This window comes from Pan paniscus, chromosome 11, assembly GCF_029289425.2.
Source record: "Pan paniscus chromosome 11, NHGRI_mPanPan1-v2.0_pri, whole genome shotgun sequence".
Classification (NCBI taxonomy): Eukaryota; Metazoa; Chordata; class Mammalia; order Primates; family Hominidae; genus Pan; species Pan paniscus.
The window spans coordinates 33,660,554-33,684,190 of record NC_073260.2 but is presented as its reverse complement, the minus strand read 5'-3'; the positions used below and the strand labels follow the sequence as shown (position 1 = coordinate 33,684,190).

At 37.2% G+C, this 23,637-nt stretch overlaps 1 protein-coding gene across 1 annotated transcript in view; it reads left to right on the top strand.

Moving 5' to 3' along the window:
* The window catches only part of TMEM38B (transmembrane protein 38B), an 84,294-nt gene that overhangs the window by 20,538 nt on the left and 40,119 nt on the right, over positions 1-23,637 (top strand). Inside the window, exons 3-4 of the mRNA XM_008963289.5 lie at positions 8,998-9,182; positions 9,995-10,082. Coding sequence (XP_008961537.2) covers positions 8,998-9,182; positions 9,995-10,082 — 273 coding nt within the window. The remainder of the gene's footprint in view (positions 1-8,997; positions 9,183-9,994; positions 10,083-23,637) is intronic.

The following is a 23,637-nucleotide window of genomic DNA, read 5'->3' as shown; positions in this document are numbered from 1 at the left end:
AATCAGATTTAGGCTAGATCCCTTTACCAAGACTTCTAAGAGGTCCCATTTTGTGACATTAGCACCCTTTTACATTTAGTGCCTATTAATTAGGAATTGCAAACTGAAGATAGTCTAGTTTTATCTTTTCTTCTTATTTATTAGTTGGAATATTACTATAAATGATGACAGCCGCAGGCCATCTGGTGTGGCTGCTGCCATCATGTCAGCTGCTTCAGGGAGGGCACAGGGAGAAGGCGGACAGCCCCACACCCCCCACAGCCCACCAGCCACCCTTGGGGTCTCCACGATGGGGCTGGGCCAGGCTGGTTCCTGCACCGGCCAAGGGGGAGCTTCAGGTCGCCCCTGAGCTTTGGGGCCACAAAGGGAGCTTGCATGGCAATGTTGCCCCTGTCCCGGATGCCAGCCCAGGCCCAGTGAGGACCTGGAGCCCCCACCCTAGGCTGTGAGGGGACTTGGCCCAGTGCCATGCACCATGGAGCAAAGGGAGCTGGGGACATGCGGGAGCCCTGCCCCTTCCAAGTTGGTGGGGCTGGAGCTCCCCAGGTGCAACTGCAGCTGCCCAAGTCATGGCTGCAACCCAGGCACCCCTCTGCTCTTGGGAGCCAGGAGTAGGCAGTAGAGGGCGGGGCTGCAGCCTTCAAGTAGTGGCTGCAATCCCTGACCTGCCGCTCCATGGAGCAGGCAGGATCCCCATTCCAAACCCCTCCCCGACAGCTGCAGCCCCCCAAACCGGGGCTGCAGACCCAGGCATACCTGCACTCTTGTGGGGTCTGGGAAGGGCCCCCTTGCTGTTGCAGGCTTGGAGGTGCCTGCTCCCGCTGCCTGGCCTCTCCCCAATCTTGGAGCAAGGTTGGGGCTGGGTTGGGGCTGAGCCTAGGCGCTGTCACAGCCTGGCTGGGTGTGCCGTTGCTTGGGGCAGTGCTGACGTGCCAGCCCCCTGCCACCTTGGCCCCCTCTGGACTTTGGGTGCTGAAGAGTGTGGGAGGGGAAACTGAGGGGTGGCTGAGGGTGGCCAGGCGCTGGCCTGCAGGTGCCCCTTGGTGCCAACAGCCTGGACATGATGGATGACGCGGGAGGCAGACAGGCTTCTTGGTGGAAGGGGGCGGGTTCCCAGTGAAGCCCCACCTTCAGGCTTGGGCAGGTCTGAAGCCTGGAGCTGGGCTGCCAGTCCTGCCACCAGAGGCGGAACTCATAATGCCTTTTCCTGGGCCCACCCATGGCTTCCCATGGCTGCTCATGGACAAATCAGCATGCATTTCTCTCCTCTGAGGCCCATAAAAGCTCTGGGCTCAGCCAGGGCAGGGCAGAGTAGGAAGAGTTGACTGGCCAGTTGCAGAGAGGACCTACCCTCTTTGGGGCCACCTCTGCTGAGAGCTGTAGACATGGGGATGACCAGCTGCAGGGAGGAGCTACCCTCTCTGCTGAGAGCTGAGCATGGAGGAGTTACCCTCTCTGCAGGGCCTCCTCTCTGCTGAGAGCTGCAGATGTGGGGATGACCAGCTGCAGAGAGGAGCTACCCTCTCTGTTGAGAGCCGAGTACTTGTTGGGATGACCTGCCTACAAACCGCAGAGAGGAGCCTCCTCCCTGCTGAGAGCTGCAGAGACAATGGGAGGACCTGCTTGCAGAGAGGAGCCACCCATCTTCCTCTCAGCTGACAGCTGCACACTCAACAGGATGACTTGCCTACAAAGAGGAGCTACCCACTGTGGGTCTTCTCTGAGCTGCTCTAACACTAAACAAAGCTTCTCTTTGTCTTGCTCACCCTCCACTTGTCTGAATACTTCATTCTTCCTGGACGCAGGACAAGAGCTTGGTCAAGGGTGCCACCAGCCAGAAAGGTTTCTGCCCAGAAAAGTGACATCCCAAAGATCCCAAAATACAAATAGATACTTCCTGTTTATCATCTATTTGGAAACCAGCTATACAGTTCATACTGGAAAGGTAATGCTTGGTTCTTTCCCTTCATTTACCAGTTTTCAGTATAATGAACTGGATCTCTGTCATCGTCTAAAGATACCAGCTTAAATAAAATAATTATGAGCTCGTGGACTAACCATATTTCATTGGTTTCAATAAAATTTCAGTTATTTTCATATCGAAGCTCAAATTGTCCCATCTTCAGCCAGTGGAAGCCTCTTCAGATAGACTCCTGAGACAGATTTTGAATTAGTTTACTTTCTACCTGGTGTTGTAAGATTCATCATGTGCTTTTCTTCTGGAATCACTTGTTTCTCTAAGACGTTCTGGTTTCTTTTGGTGAGCAATGGCATTTCAAGACCACAATTTGAGTGCTAGAGACGCTCACTGTTATTGGGTTGATCATTATGTCTAGGCCTTTTTAGTGAACAGAGCTAGGAAAAATGAAGATAAAATAACTCATGACTTCATATTCATATTTCTAATTCAAATTCAGGACCATATAGCTTTTTAAAGTTTTTTCCCTGTTACATATATATCTCCTTTCTTCCACCCTAAGAATTTGGATTCTTAAGGACATAGGATGTGATTAAATTAATATATTCTAACATTACTGATTTTTTTCTGTATTATGCACACAGTAGTCTTAGAGTAATGTTAAAGACTACCAAAGAAATGATTACAGAAAATTATTATTGCATATGTTCTATTAATTCTCCCATTTTAACAATAAATGTACTATTTTACACTGTCATTTTAAATATATTACTCCATTTTCTTCTGGCTTAAAGCACTGCTGTGAAAGTCTGGTGATCTTTTAATTTTCTTTCTCTTTTAAGATCTTTTTTTTCTAGATCCCTAAAGATTTATTTTTTCATTAAGGTCCAGTCATTTAAAAAAAATACCTTGGTGTTCGTTGTTGTGCAACAGTATTCTCTTCTACATGGTGTGTTCTTTTTGGTACCTACACTTTTTTTTAATTGAGAAAGTAATACTAGTATTTGTATTCTTCCTTTGCATTGGTTAAGAACTCTTATTATTGGTATATTGGCTCTTCTTTGCCTTTCTTCAAGGATTTTTAAAAAATCTATATTTCTAAAAAAATTAACCTGCTTTTCACTTGTTTTTCTCTTTTTTCTCCTGCTGTTTCTTTGAAGACACTATCTGTTATGTTTCTCTTTGTGTTTTCTGGTTTGTTTTTTATTTTGGAAATGATTTTTTTTCTTTTATCTCTTACTCTCTCCTGAGTGTTGAATCTTTGGTTCTCAGTTTTGCTTATTCTTATGTGTGTTCTTTTATGTCTTACATGACTTTCTTAATGTCTTTAGCTTGTTTTGAAATTGTAGTTTACAGTTTTGATCTGTTTTGTTTGCACATTTTCCTGAGTGCTTACATTGTCTATAGGGATTTATTCTGCTTATTTTTTTCTTGTAATAACTTTGTATAGGATTTGATCTTGATACTTTTGGTCATTTTTATATGAAATTGGCTTTCATAAACTTGCAGAATGTGGTGGAAATATTTTCTTGACTTCACAGAGCTCCTGCTTTTGTTTTTATGTAGTGTTCAAAAGATGAGGACCTGCTTTTTGATATTTCTTGGATCTCTTACCTTCCTTGGCTTGGTGTGGACCTTTTCTTTCTTCTGTTCTATTCTGCTCAGGTTTGATTCTTCCCAGTTTCTTCTCAGTGTGGGGAGCTCAGGCTTGATTCTTCTCAGTTTCTTCTCAGTGTGGGGCTTATTATAGAAGAGAGCCCTGGTGGGTCAGTTTCAAAAGCTTAAAGCTCAGAGGGACTAAATTGTTCCAACCCTTTCAGAACTTCTTATCATGGGCTCTTTGTCTTATCTGGTATTAGAGATGCCAGAACCTCTGTCAGTTGTAGCATTTGTGTGTGTGTGTGTGTGTGTGTGTGTGTGTGTGTGTGTGTGTGTGTGTGTATTTCCAAATGAGTCTGCTCTGCTTTCCAGTGAATACCCGTTAGCTATTTTGGTATGATTTTGGTCTTAAGTTCATCAGTTGCCACCTTGTTGCTTTCTTCTTTCTGCCAAGTAGTACAGTGTTGTGGGCGTTAGTGATTTTTCTCTACCCACTTGCATTTTGGGGTTTGAGGGGATACCTTGTCACATAGTTTTGTTGTAAGTACAGTTGACCCTTGAACAACATGAATTTGAACTGTGTGAATCCACTTATGTGCAGATTTTCTTCTGCCTCTGCCACCCCTGAGATAGCAAGACCAACCCCTCCTCCTCGTCAGCCTACTCTTTGTGAAGATGAAGAAGAATGGAGACTTTCATGATGATCCACTTCCACTTAATGAATAATAAATACATTGTCTCTTCCTTAACATTTTCTTAATAACATTTTCTGTGGCTTAATTATAAGAATACATCGGGGACAGATAGGTGACAGTGAAAAAATTATGTAATACATGTAACATAAAAAAATCTGTTAATCACCTGTTCATATTATTGGTAAGGCTTGTGGTCAACAGTAAGGTATTAATAGTCAGATTTTGGAGAGTCAGAAGTTATATGTGGTGTTTTGATTGCATAGGGGTTGGCATCCCTAACCCCCATGTTGTTGAAGAGTCAACTATTGTGCATGGGATTTTGGTTTTCCTGTCTTGTTTCTCTGTATGTTTTTATGGGAATTTGAAGAGTATCAGAATGTATGCAGCCACTACCATCTTCTCAGAACCCTTACCATTAGTTTTTATGTCACTTCTATGGTCTCCTCCCATTCCATCTCTTTTCTTCCGCCTTCAGAAGTAACCATTATCTTCAACTTCATGATGCCCAGAGAAATAACTAGAAGCAATAAAAATGCTCATCCACAGAAGAAAAAATATGGATATTAATATAATGGCATTATCTAATAGAGTTTAAGAATCACTTTCCTAAAATAAATCTTTAAGCATATAACAAGAGAAAATGTTGCTTATGTACAGATATGTGCAAGAATGTTTTTAGAAACACTATTTATAATAGGGAAAACTGGGAACAACTCTGTCAGCAGAGAAATGATGGATAAATTATGGCATATTAATTCTGTTATGGTAAATACTGGTGAAAATTAGTAATTATAACCACACACAATAAGAATAAATCTCAGGAATAGAGCTTAAACAGAAAAATACATATGATTCTATTTATAAAACCTTTAACAACTATATTGTTTATGGATATAAACATATGCTAAAACTACATAAAAAAGCTAGGATTTGTATTCAACATTATGTTACTAAGATTCATCTGTGTGTTTGTATGTAGCTGTAGAACATAACTTCCCCCTGCTGTATAGTCCATTATATTAATATCTATATTTTATTCTTTTGTTGATGGCAGTTTTCTTGGTTCTAGGTGTTTAGTTAGGCATTACAAAACAACAATAATAGCAATTACATAGCATTTACTGTGTCCCAGTTTTCTAAGTGTTTTGCTTATATTATCTCACTTAAACCTGACAAGAACCCTGCAACGTAGGTATTATTTTATTCAATTACGTGTTAAAAAGCATGTAATTGAGGCATGGAGAGGTTAATAACTTGCCTAAGGTGTCACAGTTACTGAGTAGTTGAAGCTGGGATTCCAACCTGGCGCAGCTAGTCCTTTAATCTGTACTTACACAGTATATTGGTTTGTACTCTGGAAACAGGAATGTTATCTTTGTCTTCAGAGATCCTTAAATATAAAAAAATTATGGCTTAAAGACATAGTGTATTTTACTATTTTCTTTTTCAAAGTTTTCATATTTAGAACAAATTTGTAATCTTTGCTTCATTTGAGGTTTTTTTTTTTTTTTAGATGGGGTCTTGCTCTTGTTGCCCAGGCTGGAGTGCAATGGCACGATCTCAGCTCACTGCAACCTTCGCCTCCTAGGTTCAAGTGATTCTCCTGCCTCAGCCTCCCAAGTAGCTGGGATTATAGGCGCCCGCCGCCATGCTGGCTAATTTGTGTTTTTTAGTAGAGATGGGATTTCTCCATGTTTTGTCAGGCTAATCTTGAAGTCTTGACCTCGTGATCCTCCCGCCTTGGCCTCCCAAAGTGCTGGGATTACAGGCGTGAGCCACCGTGCCCTGCCCATTTGATTTTAATTTGAGAGATAAAATGATGTTAGAAATGTTTTTAAACAAGCAAGCAAGGTAATCGTTAGTACAGTAGCTCATAGTGTATACATCTGGAAATTAGCACCATCTACTGGCAAAGAGAAACAATAACTTGGTATGTCATAGTATTGTGTACACTTTCATAGGTTTTGTTTGTTTTGAAAAGCTGTTCCCGGGGGAAATAAATATTTTATAATTTTTTAGTATGTTTATTTTTGTTTCCTATATATTTTTCTTAAAATTTCAAGTATCAATTACTTATATATGGCACATTTGTGTAACCGAGACTACATTTAGATGAGGAAAAATACAACAAAATGTATCATTTTATAGTTGTCATTCTGTCTGTATTTTTCAAAGCATGTACAAAAAATTTTCAATTTGTTGGAGTGATAAGAGCAAGAACAAAGCTGTCATACTGGACTAACATGAACTGCATTTAGTTTATCATTGTGTTTTGTCTTAGTTAAGTGATACTGTCTTCGATAGAGGAGTGGAATTGATAGTAGAGTGAAAACAGAGTTCTCAGTGACTAAGCCTGGGAAGCGTCTCTCTGCCTAACTTTTTATATATACCTAAATTCTACTCTCACTTTTTCTTAAACTGGTTGAGATTTCATTTGTTTGTGGCCTAGGGTCTTGTTTGTATCCCGTTTGAGACGTTTATTCTTTCGTTATTTTTTCTCTCCATTAACTTAACCTATAGTTAAATGTATGAGAAGTCAGTTGTTTTCTCATTCCACTTCCTCTCTCATTTTGTGATATGTTTTCTTTAGGCACTTTACAAGTTAAAGTTACCTTGGATATGATAATTTTAGTTAAAGGTGAAATTATGTTTATAGAAGGGTTACAAGGTTATTACCTAATAAGTGTTGGTTGAGGGATTTATTAAAAGAATTTTAAAGGCTAATTTGTTATAGAACAGGAATGGTTGTTGAGTGTGCCATTGGTCTGATATGTTTACTTGTAAGTCTACTGAGCACAATAAACAATTGTTCTTTTGCCCTGTGGCTACTTAACTCTCAAATGAAAACAGTTTTTTTGTTTAAAATGTTAGCTTATTGTAGGTGTGCTTTAGAAAGATCTGATTAAATAGAAGAGTTGCAATAATTGCAAATTTTTTTATGTCTTATACTATAATGTCACATAGTTGAATACCGAAGTCCAAGATTGCTATTGTAATAGTATAGGTTTTTAACTCACGTTAAAGTTAGGCTTAGTGTAAGGAATGAAAATGGGTCATTTACAACATTCTTTTGGTTGTTTTTTTGAATATTTTACTTTTGGGTGCTCATTACTGCTAAGGTGAAAACAAATCCCCCTTTCTTAATGTAATCTATAATAGATATAAAAATACATTTAAAAATTAAGTGTGTATACTTTTCCCCCATTACCTAACCAACTTTTTAGAAATTAGTTCTATATTCAAAGAGAGAACTATACAGACTTTCAAATTTTCTATGAATGTGTAAAAATTTTAAATCATACTAGTTGTTTTTAAAAATCTTATAGAACATGTACAATTTTAAAGCCATACAAATGGTCTTCAGAAATCTTTTTACTACTCTCAGATAGTTTATTCTTTTTTCTCAAACTCTTTAATTATCAACTAATGCTTTGATTTGCTGTATTTTGGATTTTGAATCCAGATTGACTGCTAATAAATGATTTAATTCAGGGCTACTTTTCATCATGCTGAGTTTTAGGTGAGAGGGTAACAAGATGAATGATTTCTGTCATCTAAGAACTATTATAGTTCATTATGAGCATTATAGCCTTTATTTTATATTATAAAGAATAATGTATAAAGAGCTATTTTTAGGCATAGGAACCAATTGGTTTAGTTTTACAGAGCCATCAGAATGTAGTCTGAGCTGAGATGTTAAAATAAAATAAGAATCCCAAAGTCAATGACTATGCTAATATTTGAGTGGCACCTTGAAGAATAGGAAGGAATTGGTAAGTGGAGATGAAGAAGAAAGGGTGCTTTAGGCTAAACAGACTATTGTATCTATTTAGTTGCTGAAGCAGTATTTTGGCAAACATTTCATATTTCATGAACATTGAAGAATTCTGACTTTATAAATCGTGAATTGCAATAAGATTAATAGCTTCTTTTAAAAGAGATACGATATTCTTTCATGCCATGTCTTTTATTTACCCCGTTAGAAAGAAGATATGTTCTACTTTAAGCACAAAATTGTCAGCCAGAGTATTTGGAGAATGGAGAGAAAAAAGCAGTATGTTTTCCAATAGATCTTACTGCTAGTATTTGAATAGATGCTTAGAACAAATGAAGTTTAAAAAAATAATTTACCATAGATGGGATGAATTATTTTTAATCACAGTTTAATTTGGTTAAAACTTAAGCTTAGTGAACTAAATTAAAGAACAGCTTCATATTCTTTCAGCTGTATAGAAATGTGTTTTTCCTTAATACAAATCTGCCTCCTTGTGAGCCGTCATGTACCTTTGTATAGATTGTAGTTTATGTCCTGCACAGTGGGGCACAGGTGAATACGTTAGTTGAGATTGAAATGTAGCCCTTGCTGTTACCAAAGGACCCTTTCTCTAATTCATTTTCCCAGAGGACAGAGACACTGTGTAGGAGTTCCTACCCCTGGAAATGATTATACATTTGTTTTGTTACTGGATTCAGCACTTAGCTTCTAGAACAATATAGGCACAAATTAAGAGCTCACTAAATATTTCATATATCTATAAAGTATTCAGAAGTCCACAATTTACATTCTTCTCTGATCATGACTTTTTGGCAGATGACATATGTTTCATGTGATTTAAAAAATTGCCTCCCTACCCAAGTTATGCTTTTATTGAAATCAAGTTAAATGTTTATATGGAAAATTCCATTTGTTGTGTTTTGCCAAATTGTTATTGCTGTTAGGTTAGATTTTAATTTCTGTTCTTCTGATTCCATTAATATATTAAAATGTTGACATTTCATTTTCAGGTATATTACATTTTTTTGCCCGCATGACCTAGTTTCCCAGGGCTATTCATATCTACCTGTTCAACTACTGGCTTCGGGAATGAAGGAAGTGACCAGAACTTGGAAAATAGTAGGTGGAGTCACACATGCTAATAGCTATTACAAAAATGGCTGGATAGTCATGATAGCTATTGGATGGGCCCGAGGTAATATTGACAATATGTGTTCATAAATATTCTGTTGTTGGTGTATTATTAATACCATTACTGAACAATTCTCTAGTTACATTAATGGATCACATACTTTAATAACAGAGACTTTTTGGAAGGTAAAAACCTTGTTTCTGTTGGCTGGTAAAGTTAATTCAAAACTAGTACTAGTCATAAGCCATTATTTTGAGCCTGAGTGTCTTATGATAGAAAATTTTTATGATTGGTTTGATTAAGATCCCCAGAACCAGAAAGATTTATAGTTAATTAAGGTATAGTGCCTCTGTAAATAAAATAAGTTTACATAAGAAATTATGTGGTACATGTGAATAAAAAATATTGCTCTGTCTTTTCTGTGTTTTTTTCATTCAGAATTACTAGAAATAGTAAATATGATTGACTATGGGTTCATGATAATTGAACTTTACATCACTTGCCTTTTTGTTTTGCATGTAGGAATTGAACAAATCTCTGTAACCTCATTTTACAGTATACTGCACCTGAAACCGGTCATATCAGGAAAGGAAATGATAAAGCAGAGGATTTTATTTTTCAGTTCTGAAACAAACCTCTAACCATATCTTTGTGCCCGAGGCCCCAGTTTTAACACTTGACATGCTGGTGAAAGGGAAGAATTGCAGTTGTTTTAGTACCCTAAATGTACAAGGCAACTTTTTTCTTCTTTCCAAGAATTATATTTTGGGAATCCTCTTGGAATGTATTATCAGGTGACAGAATTATGGCTCCCTTTAAATATGTTTTACAGGAAAATTTGGCCAAATATTCTTGTTTTATTTTCATATTTTTAGGTGCAGGTGGTACCATTATAACGAATTTTGAGAGGTTGGTAAAAGGAGATTGGAAACCAGAAGGTGATGAATGGCTGAAGATGTCATAGTAAGTTGGTATAAATTATACTGAGACCTAGATGTTTATCCTTAGATCTTACCAAATTCCTTTTTAAGAACATTTTAGGGACTTTAAATGTGGGTGGAATATAGCTGAAAAAATAAATAGTAATGATAATGGGAAGAGAACTAGCAAATTTTGTTCTTTTAAAAAGTCTGCTTTCTCAAATGTAGTTTAAAATATATATTTGCCTTCTCTGTGGGTTTCTCTCCTTAGAAAACAAAACCAAACAAAAACCTCTAGATTATAGTAGAATTGTGGGAAAAGTATATATTTATAAAGTGAAAGCTACGTAGGAATAGACTTCTCTGGATGAAAATGAATCGGTGATAGGCTCTTGGCATTTTCATTAATGACTATGACATCATCCAGATTTCAGGCTATATATGTAGTTCTGATAGTAAAATGTCAAGTTTATGGGATCAAATCAATACATTATCATAAAGTGCTTTGAGTTGCCTTAAAAAATATCAGTTGAGCTTAATTACAGATTAAAATAAGAGAAAGATTAGAGAAATAACCCATTGTGTGATACAAACTGCCTTTTGCATCTATTTAAGATAATCTGTTCTCTGAAGACACTGACTTAGTCTTATTTATTACTTTTTTAAAGAGACAGATTCTCTTTCTGTTGTTCAAGCTTTAGTGCGATGGTGTAGTCATAGCTCACTGCAGCCTAGACCTCTTAGGCTCAAGTAATCCTCCCACTTCAGCCTCCCAAGTATTAATAGTTGGGACTACAGGTGTGTGCTATCATGCCTGGCTAATTTTTGTATTTGTATTTTTTTTTTGTTTGAGACAGGGTTTTATTCTGTCACCCAGGCTAGAGTGCAGTCACTGCAGTCTTGATCTCTTGGGCTCAAGTGATCCTTCCACCTCAGCCTCCTGAGTAGTTGTGACTACAGGCATCTGCCATCATGCCCTGCTACTTTTTAAAATTTTTGTAGAGACAGGGTCTCATCTCAGTATGTTGCCTCGGCTGGTCTTGAATTCCTGGGCTCAAGCGATCCTTGTACTTTGGCCTCCAGAAGTGCTGGGATTACAGATGTGAAGCACCACACCCAGCCAGTATTTTTATTTTTGTAGAGATGGGGTCTTGCTGTGTTGCCCAGGCTGGTCTTAACTTTTGCCTCAAGTGATCTTCCTTCCTTAGCCTCCCAAGGGGCAGGGATTACAGGCATGAGCCACTGTGCCTGGCCGAACTCAGTCTTTATTTTGTTTTGAGTCAGAGTTTTGCTCTTGTCACCCAGGCCAGAGTGCAATGGCGTGGTCTCGGGCTCACTGCAACCTCCGCCTCCCAGGTTCAAGCAGTTCTCCTGCCTCAGCCTTCTAAGTATCTGGGATTTCGGGCGTGTGCCACCACGCCCAGCTAATTTTTGTATTTTTAGTTGAGATGTGGTTTCACCATGTTGGCCAGGCTGGCCTCAAACTCCTGACCTCAGGTGATCCACCCACCTTGGCCTCCCAAAGTGCTGGGATTACAGGCTTGAGCCACTGTGCCTGGCCCAGACTCAGTCTTAAATAAGTCACAGATACGTTTCTCATGTACCTAAAAATGAAGTAGAGAAGTATAGTTACTGTTCCCATAATTCAAGAAGGAAAAGACTTAGAGAATGGTGGCTATAATAAGCAAGGTGAGGAAAGACTTCATGTAAAAATAAGCTCATTTTCTAATTTAAATTGGATTAAAAATAGATTATAATGGATTGAAAATGAAGGTTGAGGCTGGGCACGGTGGCGTATGCCTGTAATCCTAGCACTTTGGGAGGCCGAGGCAGGCAGATCGCCTGAGCTCAGGAGTTCGACACGAGCCTGGGCAACATGGTGAAACCCCGTCTCTACTAAAAATACAAAAACTAACTGGGCGTGATGGCATATACCTATAATCCCAGCTACTCAGGAGGCTGAGGCAGGAGAATCACTTGAACCTGGGAGGCAGAAGTTGCAATGAGCTGAGATCGCACCACTGCACTCCAGCCTGGGTGACAGAGGCGAGACTCTGACTCAAAAAAAAAAAAAAAGAAGAAGGTGGAAAGGCAGTACAAGTGATGAAGTACATTTGTGTGAACTAACAAATTTCGGGATATTTAACTTGAAAAATACCCCTTTAAGTTTGAATGAAGTAGTTTAGAAATAGAACAAAGGAAGCTTTGATTAATGATAAGTTATAAATAAGATATTCTTGATATTCAGGGGAGATTTTTCTCATTTTGAGTATATGCCTTGAAACACCTTCCATAAAACATTTTTTTGGGCTTTTATAACCAAAATCAAATTATGTTTCTACTTTGTTCAGAAACCTTGCATTGATTCCTCCAAACGGCCTATAAGGCCCTCCAAATGTGCCTTTTCTCCTTTCCAGTTTGCTTTGATTTCATCTCTTGTTATTATCTCCCTTGCTCACTCTACTCCATGCTTGAGCAAGTCAAGTATGGTCTAGTTTAGCAATAGCTTTTGTCACTACCTAGAACGATTTTTCTTAGATGGCTAACTCCCTTATTTACTTTGCTCAAAGTATTTTCTCAATGCTTCCTTCTCAGTGAGGACTACCCTGCTTAAAATTGCAACACCTCATTCTATTTTACTTTTTTTACAACATTTATCACCTTCTAACATGTTATGTAATTTACTTAATCATTATGTTTGTTCTCCCCTCCCATTGGCTCCTCCTCCCACCCTTCAACGAATATAAAATGCTAGGGACAGAGATTTTTGTCTCTTTTGAATGCTCTTGTGTCCCAAGCACCTAGCACATAGTAGATAATACATACTAGATGACTGTATGAATTATCAACAACTGGGTCAAGTGAGATAGATCACTGGTTCATTATGATGGTTTGTGTTTATGTATATAGTCATGTGTTGCTTAACGATGGGGATATGTTCTCAGAAATGTGTCATTTCATCATTGTGTGAATGTTATCAAGTATATTTACACAAACCTAGATGGTATAGTCTACTACACACCTAGGCTATATGGTATAGCCCATTTCTGTTAGGCTACAAACCTTTACAGCATGTTACTGTAGTGACTACTATAGGCAATTTTAACATAGTAGTAGGTATTTGTGTATCTAAACATACCTAAACAGAAAAGATGTGGTAAAAAATATGGTCTGAAAGATAAAAAATGATACACTTGTATAGGGTACTTAGCAAGAATGAAGGTGGCAGGACTGGAAGTTGCTCTCTGTGAGCCACTGAGCAAATGGTAAGTGAAGACCTAGGACATTACTGTGCACTACTGTAGACTTTATAAACACTGTACACTGAGGCAACACTAAATGTATAGAAAAAATTGTTCTTTAATAATAAATTAACCTTAGCTTACTGTAACTTTTTTCTTTTTTAAAAAATTTCCCTTTACTTATTTTTAAAATTTTTTAAGTATTATGGGTACATAACAGTACATATTTATGGGGTACATGTGATATTTTGAACCAGGCATGCAGTGTGTAACGACATCAAGGTAATTGGGATATCCATCACTTCAAGCATTTATCATTTCTTTGTATTAGGAACATTCTAATTCTACTCTTTTAGTTATTTTGAAATGTACAATAAATTATTGTTAACTATATTTTACTACTATGCTACCAAATACTAGATCTTATTCCTTCTAACTGTAATATTTTTACTTGATAAACTTTAAATTTTTAAAAACTTTTTGAAGCTTTCGTAGTAACACTTAGCTTAAACACAAACACATTATACAGTTGTACAAAAATATTTTCTTTGTATTCTTATTCTATAAGTGTTTTTCTGTTTTTGAGATTTGTTTTTTACTTTTTAAACTTTTTTTGTTAAAAATGAAGACATAAACACACACATTAGCCTCGGCCTACACAGGGTCAGGAACATCAATATCATCATCTTCCACCTCCACATCTTGTCCCACTTGAAGGTCTTAGGGGCAATAATGCACATGGAGCTTTCATCTCCTATAATAACAGTGCCTTCTTCTGGAATATTTCCTGAAGGATCTGACTGAGGCTGTTTTACAGTTCACTTAAAAAATAAATAAATAATAGAAAGAGGCCAGGTGCAGTGGCTCATGTCTGTAATCCTAGTACTATGGGGGGCTGTTGCAATCTCTTATCTTTTAATTGGAGGGCTTGGTCCAATTAATTTGTAACTTGGGGTGATAAAATATATGAGTATATATAAGTTGTATTAAAATAACATAATTATTGATATGGTTGCATTTAGGTCTATGATTTTATTATTTATTGTTTCCTGTAGTCCTTTTTTTTTGCCTTCTGTTGAATCCAAGAGAGTATTTGTAGGAATTCCATTTTAATTTACTTGTTGGCTTATTAGCTATACCTCCTTGAATTATTATTTTTACTGGTTGTACTAGCAATTATATCTTCAATTTTTCATAGACTACTGAGAACATTATACTGCTTCATATTCATCATCTCACATAGTTTCTTATTTTGTGTGTGTGCAGCAGGAGCAGCCACAGTCTACCCATTTAACAAAAATCCTGAATACATTACACTATAATTAGCTATAGTCCTTGTGTTATACATTAGATCTTTAGACTTGTTCATCCTACATGTGTGCTTCTTTGTATCCACTGACCTATATTTCACATTTCCTCCCCCGACCCTGCCCACTGGTAATTGCTGTTGTATTCTCTGTCCTTGTATATTTGACTTTTTTTTCCCCGAGATCCCATGTATAAGTGAGATCATGCAGTAATTTTCTTTCTGTGTCTGATTTATTTCATTCAGCATAATGTCCTCTAGATTCATCCATGTTGTAGCAAATGGCAAGATCTCCCTTTATAAGGCTAAATAGTATTCCATTGTATATACAAGGTGACTATCTCTTATTTGAAGTGGTTGGGACCAGAAGTGTTGTGGATTTCAGATATTTTTGGATTTTGGAATATTTGTATTATATACTTACTTGGTTGAGCATCCCAAATTCAAAAACCTGAAGACCAAAATGTTCCAATGAGCATTTCTTTTGATCATGTTGGTACTCCAAAAGTTTAGTATTTTAGAAGATTTAGAATTTCAGATTTTTGGATTAGGGATGCTCAACCTGTATATATCACAGTTTCTTTATCCATTCATCTGTTGATATGGTTTGGGTGTTTGTCCCCTCCAGCTCATGTTGAAATGTGATTCCCAATGTTGGAGGTAGGGACTGGTGGGAGGTGATTGGATCATGGGGGCGGATCCCTCATGAATTATTTATTACCATCCTCTTGTGATAAGTGAGTTCTTGTTCACTGAGTTCACACAAGATCTGGTTGTTTGAAAGTCTGGTTCCTTTCCCTCCTCGTTCTCTTGTTCCCAGTCTCACCATGTGATGTCCTCCCTTTTTGCCTTCTGCCATTATTGTAAGTTTCCTGAGGCTCTCACTAGAAGCTGGGCAGATTTTGGTGCCACTCTTGTACCTCCTGCAGAACTGTGAGCCAATTAAGCCACTTTTCTTTATAAATTACCAAGCCTCATGTATTTCTTTTTTAAAAATCATTATTATTATACTTTAAGTTCTAGGGTACATGTGTACAACGTGCAGGTTTGTTACATAGGTAACAATACATGTGCTGTGTTGGTTTGCTCTACCTATCAACTCGTCATTTACATTAGGTATTTCTCCTAACACTATCTCTCTCCCAGCCCCCCAGCCCCTAACAAGCCCCCGTGTTTGATGTTCCCCTCTCTGTGTCCATGTGTTCTCATTATTCAACTTCCACTTATGAGTGAGAACATGCGGTGTTTGGTTTTCTGTTGTTGTGATGGTTTGCTGAGAATGATGATTTACAGCTTCATCCGTGTCCCTGTAAAGGACATGAACTCATCCTTTTTTATGGCTGCATAATATTCCATTGTGTATATGTGCCACATTTTATCCAGTCTATTATTGATGGACATTTTGGTTGGTTCCAAGTCTTTGCTATTATGAATAGTGCCGCAGTAAACATACGTGTGCATGTGTCTTCACAGCAGCATGATTTATAATCCTTTGGGTATATACCCAGTAATGGGATCACTGGGTCAAATGGTATTTCTAGTTCTAGATCCTTGAGGAATCACCACTGTCTTCCACAATGGTTGAACTAATTTACACTCCCACCAACAGTGTTCCTATTTCTCCACATCCTCTCCAGCATCTGTTGTTTCTTGACTTTTTAATGATCGCCCTTCTGACTGGCGTGAGATGGTATCTCATTGTGGTTTTGATTTGCATTTCTCTCATGACCAGTGATAATGAACATTTTTTCATATGTCTGTTGGCTGCATTAATGTCTTCTTTTGAGAAGTGTCTGTTCATATCCTTTGCCCACTTTTTGATGGAGTTGTTTGATTTTTTCTTGTAAATTTGTTTAAGTTCTTTGTAGATTCTGGATATTAGCACTTTGTCAGATGGGTAGATTGCAAAAATTTTCTCCCATTCTGTAGGTTGCCTGTTCACTCTGATGGTAGTTTCTTTTGCTGTGCAGAAGCTCTTGAGTTTAATTAGATCCCATTTGTCAATTTTGGCTTTTGTTGCCATTGCTTTTGGTGTTTTAGTCATGAAGTCTTTGCCCATGCCTATGTCCTGAATGGTATTGCCTAGGTTTTCTTCCAGGGATTTTATGGTTTTAGGTCTAACATTTCAGTCTTTAATCCATCTTGAATTAATTTTTGTATAAGGTGTAAGGAAGGGATCCAGTTTCAGCTTTCTATATATGGCTAGTCAGTTTTCCCAGCACCGTTTATTAAATAGGGAATCCTTTCTCCATTGCTTGTTTTTCTCAGGTTTGTCAAAGATCAGATGGTTGTAGCTGTGTAGTGTTATCTCTAAGGTCTCTGTTCTGTTCCATTGGTCTACATCTCTGTTTTGGTACCAGTACCATGCTATTTTGGTTACTGTAGCCTTGTAGTATAGTTTGAAGTCAGGTAGTGTGATGCCTCCAGCTTTGTTCTTTTTGCTTAGGGTTTTCTTGGCTCTGCAGGCTCTTTTTTGTTTCCATATAAACTTTAAAGTAGTTTTTTCCAATTCTGTGAAGAAAGTCATTGGTAGCTTGATGGGGATGTCATTGACTCTATAAATTACCTTGGGCAGTATGGCCATTTTCACGATATTGATTCTTCCTACCCATGAGCAAAGAATGTTCTTTCATTTGTTTGTGTCCTCTTTTATTTTGTTGAGCAGTGGTTTGTAGTTCTCCTTGGAGAGGTCCTTCACATCCCTTGTAAGTTGGATTCCTAGGTATTTTATTCTCTTTGAAGCAATGGTGAATGGGAGTTCACTCATGATTTGGCTGTCTGTCTGTTCTTGGTGTACAGGAATGCTTGTGATTTTTGCACATTGATTTTGTATCCTGAAAATTTGCTGAAGTTGCTTATCAGTTTAAGGAGATTTTAGGCTGAGACGATGGGGTTTTCTAAATATACAATCATGTCATCTGAAAACAGAGACAATTTGAATTCCTCTCTTCCTATTTGAATACGCTTTATTTCTTTCTCTTTCTTTTTTGCCCTGGCCAGAGCTTCCAATACTATGTTGAATAGGAGTGGTGAGAGAGGGCATCCTTGTCTTGTGCCGGTTTTCAAAGGGAATGCGTCCAGTTTTTGCCCATTCAGTATGATACTGGCTGTCGGTTTGTCATAAATAGCTCTTATTATTTTGAGATACGTTTCAGCAATACCTAGTTTATTGAGAGTTTTTAGCATGAAAGGCTGTTGAATTTTTTTGAAGGCCTTTTCTGCATCTATTGAGATAATCATGGGGTTTTTTCGTTGGTTCTGTTTGGATTACGTTTATTGATTTGCGTATGTTGAACCAGCCTTGCATCCCAAGGATGAAGCCAACTTGATCGTGGTGGATAAACTTTTTGATGTGCTGCTGGATTTGGTTTGCCAGTATTTTATTGAGGATTTTTCCATCCATGTTCATCAGGGATATTGGCCTAAAATTCTCTTTATTTGTTGTTGCCAGGCTTTGGTATCAGGATGATGCTGGCCTCATAAAATGAGTTAGGGAGGATTCCCTCTTTTTCTGTTGATTAGAATAGTTTCAGAAGGAATGGTAATAGCTCCTCTTTGTACCTCCTGTAGAATTTGGCTGCGAATCCATCTGGTCCTGGACTTTTTTTGGTTGGTAAGCTATTAATTATTGCCTCAATTTCAGAGCCTGTTATTGGTCTATTCAGAGATTCAACTTCTTCGTGGTTTAGTCTTGGGAGGGTGTGTGTGTCCAGGAATTTATCCATTTCTTCTAGATTTTCTAGTTTATTTGAGTAGAGGTGTTTATAGTATTCTCTGATGGTAATTTGTATTTCTGTGGGATCGGTGTTGGTATCCCCTTTATCATTTTTTATTGCGTCTATTTGATTCTTCTCTCTTTTCTTCTTTATTAGTCTTGCTAGCCATCTATCTATTTTGTTATCTTTTCAAAAAAGCAGCTCCTGGATTCATTGATTTTTTGAACGGTTTTTTGTGTCTCTATCTCCTTCAGTTCTGCATTGATCTTAATTATTTCTTGCCTTCTGCTAGCTTTTGAATGTGTTTGCTCTTGCTTCTCTAATTCTTTTAATTGTGATCTTAGGGTGTTGATTTTAGGTCTTTCCTGCTTTCTCTTGTGGGCATTTAGTGCTATAAATTTCCCTCTACACACCACTTTAAATGTGCCCCAGAGATTCTGGTACGTTGTAGCTTTGTTCTCATTGGTTTCAAAGAACATCTTTATTATTATTATTATTATACTTTAAGTTCTAGGGTACATGCGCACAAAATGCAGGTTTGTTACATATGTATACATGTGTCATGTTGGTGTGCTTCACCCATTAACTCGTCATTTACATTAGGTATTTCTCTTAATGCTGTCCCTTCCCCCTCCCTCTCACCCCACGACAGGCCCTGGTCTGTGAGGTTCCCCACCCTGTGTCCAAGTGTTCTCATTGTTCAGCTTCCACTTATGAGTGAGAACATGTAGTGTTTGGTTTTCTGTCCTTGTGATAGTTTGCTCAGGATGATGGTTTCTAGCTTCATCCATGGCCCTACAAAGGACATGAACTCATCCTTTTTTATGGCTGCATAGTATTCCCTGGTGTATATGTGCCACATTTTCTTAATCCAGTCTATCATTTTATGGCTGCATAGTATTCCCTGGTGTATATGTGCCACATTTTCTTAATCCAGTCTATCATTGTTGGATATTTGGGTTGGTTCCAAGTCTTTGCTATTGTGATTAGTGCCACAATAAACATACGTGTGTATGTGTCTTTATAGCAGCATGATTTATAATAGGTATATACCCAGTAATGGGATCGCAGGGTTAAATGGTATTTCTAGTTCTAGATCCCTGAGGAATCGCCACACTGTCTTCCACAATGGTTGAACTAGTTTACAGTCCGACCAACAGTGTAAAAGTGTTCCTATTTCTCCACATCCTCTCCAGCACCTGTTGTTTCCTGACTTTTTAATGATCACCATTCTAACTGGCATGAGATGGTATCTCATTGTGTTTTTGATTTGCATTTCTCTCATGACCAGTAATGATGAGCATTTTTTCATATGTCTGTTGGCTGCAAAAAAGTCTTCTTTTGAGAAGTGTCTGTTCATATCCTTCACCCACTTTTCGATGGGGTTGTTTGATTTTTTTCTTGTAAATTTGTTTAAGTTCTTTGTAGATTCTGGATATTAGCACTTTGTCAGATGGGTAGATTGCAAAAATTTTCTCCCATTCTGTAGGTTGCCTGTTCACTCTGATGGTAGTTTCTTTTGCTGTGCAGAAACTCTTCAGTTTAATTAGATCCCATTTGTCAGTTTTGGCTTTTGTTGCTATTGCTTTTGGTGTTTTAGTCATGAAGTCTTTGCCCATGCCTATGTCCTGAATGGTATTGCCTAGGTTTTCTTCCAGGGATTTTATGGTTTTAGGTCTAACATTTCAGTCTTTAATCCATCTTGAATTAATTTTTGTATAAGGTGTAAGGAAGGGATGCAGTTTCCGTTTTCTACATGTGGCTAGCCAGTTTTCCCAGCACCATTTATTAAATAGGGAATCCTTTCCCCATTTCTTGTTTTTCTCAGGTTTGTCAAAGATCAGATGGTTGTAGATGTGTGGTGTTATTTCTGAGGCCTCTGTTCTGTTCCATTGGTCTGTATCTCTGTTTTGGTACCAGTACCATGCTGTTTTGGTTACTGTAGCCTTGTAGTATAGTTTGAAGTCAGGTAGTGTGATGCCTCCAGCTTTGTTCTTTTTGCTTAGGATTGTCTTGGCAGTGTGGGCTCTTTTTTGGTTTTGTATGAACTTTAAAACAGTTTTTTTGAATTCTGTGGAAAAGTCATTGGTAGGTTGATGGGGATGACACTGAATCTATAAATTACCTTGGACAGTATGGCCATTTTCACAATATTGATTCTTCCTGTCCATGAGCATGGAATGTTCAAAGAACATCTTCATTTCTGCCTTCATTTCGTTATTTACCCAGTAGTCATTCAGGAGCAGATTGTTCAGTTTCCATGTAGTTGTGCAGTTTTGAGTGAGTTTCTTAATCCTGAGTTCTAATTTGATTGTACTGTGGTCTGAGAGACAGTTTGTTGTGATTTCTGTCCTTTTGTATTTGCTGAGAAGTGTTTTGCTTCCAATTATGTGGTCAATTTTAGAATAAGTGTGATGTGGTGCTGAGAAGAATGTATATTCTGTTGATTTGGGGTGGAGAGTTCTGTAGCTATCTATTAGGTCTGCTCAGCTCTAGGCCTCATGTATTTCTTTATAGCAACACAAACAGCCATCTCTTGATGGACACATAGGTGGTTCTTCTATCTTGGCTATTTGAATTTGGTTTACTAATATGGTATTGAGGTTTTTTACATCAATTTTCACGAGAGATATTGGCTTGCAGTTTTCTTTTTTCTTTCTTTCTTTTTTTTTTTTTGCGGTGTCTTTGTCTGGATTAGGCATGAGCTGATGCTGACTTCTGAAAGTGTGTTAGGCATATTCCCTCTAGCTGTGTTTCCTTGGAAGAGTTTAAGAAATATTGGTATTAATTCTGTTTTGAAAGTTGGTAGAATTCAGCTGTGAAGCCATCTAGTTCTGGGCTTTTTATTCCCTTGGGATACTTTAAGTTTATATTCCAGTCTCTTTGTTTGTTATTGACCTGTGCAGGCTTTGTACTTCTTCCTGATTTAATCTTGGTTGGTTATTTTTTTAAGGAATTTATTCACTTACTCTAGGTTATCCAGTTTGTTGGCATATAATTGTTCATAGTAGTTGCTTATTATTCTTTTTATTTCTGTGGTGTCTGTTGTAATGTCTCTACTTTTATTTCTGATTTTATTTAAGTATTCTATCTTTTTTGCTGAGCGTAGCTAAGCATTTGTCAATTTCATTTAGATTTTCAAAAAACCAACTCAGTTTGATTGATTTTTTTCCCCTATGTTTTTTCTATTTGATTTATTTCTGTATTCTTTCCTTCTTTGTGCTAATTTTGGGTTTACTTTGTTCTTTTTTTATTTCCTTGATGCATAATGTTAGTTATTTATTTGAAATATTTCTTTTTTTAATGTAGTTATTTATTGCTATAAACTTCCCTCTTAGACCCACTTTTGCTGCATCATGTAAGTATTGGTATATCTTATTTCCATTGTCATTTGTTTCAGAATATTTTTAAATTTCCTTTTTGATTTCTTCTTTGACCCGTTGGTTGCCCAGGAGCATCCTGTTTAATTTTCACATATTTTTGAATTTTCCAAAATTCCTCCTGTTGTTGATTTCTAGTTTTATACTATTGTGGTCAAAATGACACTTGATGTGACTTTAATATTATTAAATTTGTTAGGACTTGTTTTGCAGCCTAACATGTGGTCCATCCTGGAGAATGTTTTATGTGCACTAGAGAAGAATGTGTATTTTGCTGTTGTTGGATGGAATATTCTGTAGATGTTTATTAAGTCCATTTGGTCTAAAGTATAGTTCACATTCAGTATTTCTTTATTAATGCTTTCTCTGGTTGATATGTGTTGAAAGTGAGGTATTGACGTACCCTACTATTATTGTATTGCTGTTTCATCCCTTCCTGTCTATTAATATTTGTTTTATATATTTAGTTGCTCCAATGTTGGGAACATATATATTTATAATTATTATGTCCTCTTGATGAATTGACTTTTTTATCATTAAATACTGACAGGCTAACCAATAAAAGTAGAGACATTACAACAGACACCACAGAAATAAAAAGAATAATAAGCAACTACTATGAACAATTATATGCCAACAAACTGGATAACCTAGAGTAAGTGAATAAATTCCTTAAAAAAATAACCAACCAAGATTAAATCAGGAAGAAGTACAAAGCCTGCACAGGTCAATAACAAACAAAGAGACTGGAATATAAACTTAAAGTATCCCAAGGGAATAAAAAGCCCAGAACTAGATGGCTTCACAGCTGAATTCTACCAACTTTCAAAACAGAATTAATACCAATATTTCTTAAACTCTTCCAAGGAAACACAGCTGGAGGGAATATGCCTAACACACTTTCAGAATTTGTCTTTTCTGAAAGTTTTTGACTTGACATCTGTTTTATCTGATATACGTATACCCACCTCTGCTCTTTTTTGGTTACCATTTTCATGGAATATGTTTTTCATTCATTTACTTTCAGCCTGTGTGCATCCTTAAAGCTAAAGTGAGTTCCTTGTAGGCAGCATGTAGTTGGATCTTTTTTTTTTTTTTTTGTCAGTTCAACCATTATATATCTTTTTTAGGGCATTTAATCCATTTACATTCATCCTAGAAAAGGGATTTTCTTCTGCCATTTTGTTAATTGTTTTCTGTTTATTTTGTAGATCCTTTGTTCCTTTCTTCCTCTTGTTTACCTAGCTTTATTTCATTTTTCTCTCTCTAATTTGCATATTTACTGTATTTTTTGTGTGGTTACCATTGGGCTAACATTAAGAATCTTTCAGTTAAAACAGACTATTAGACTATTTCAAGCTGATAACAACTTTACTCACATAAAAGTACTCTAGACATTTTCCCTATCCTTAATTTATATTTTTCTTGCCTTAATTTACTTTTTTACCTTTCGTGTGTTCCTTAACTTTGAATTATAGCTGTTGTTTTTGACCATTTTGGCTTTTTATGTTTATACTAGAAGATTGAAAGATTTATATAGCACCATTACAGCACTGGGGTATTTTGAGTTTGATTTTGAAGTTACTTCTAGTGGTGAATTATATACTTTCACATACTTTCATGATAGTAATTATTGTCCCTTTGCTTTCAGTTGTGGCCCTCTTAAGCATTTCTTGTAAGACTGGTCTAGTGGTGATGAATTCCCTCAGCTTTTGCTTATCTGGGAAGGTCTTTATGTAACCTTAATTTCTGAAGAATAGCTTTGTTGGGTATAGTATTTTTGGCTGCAGTTGTTTTCTTTCAGCTGTCTAAATGTATCATCCCATTTTCTCTTGGCCTGTAAGATTTCTGTTGAGAAGTCAATTAATGATCTAATGGAGATTCCCTTGTATGTGACATGTCAGTTTTCTCTGGATGTTTTTAGAATTCTCTCCTTGCCTTTTACTTTTGACAG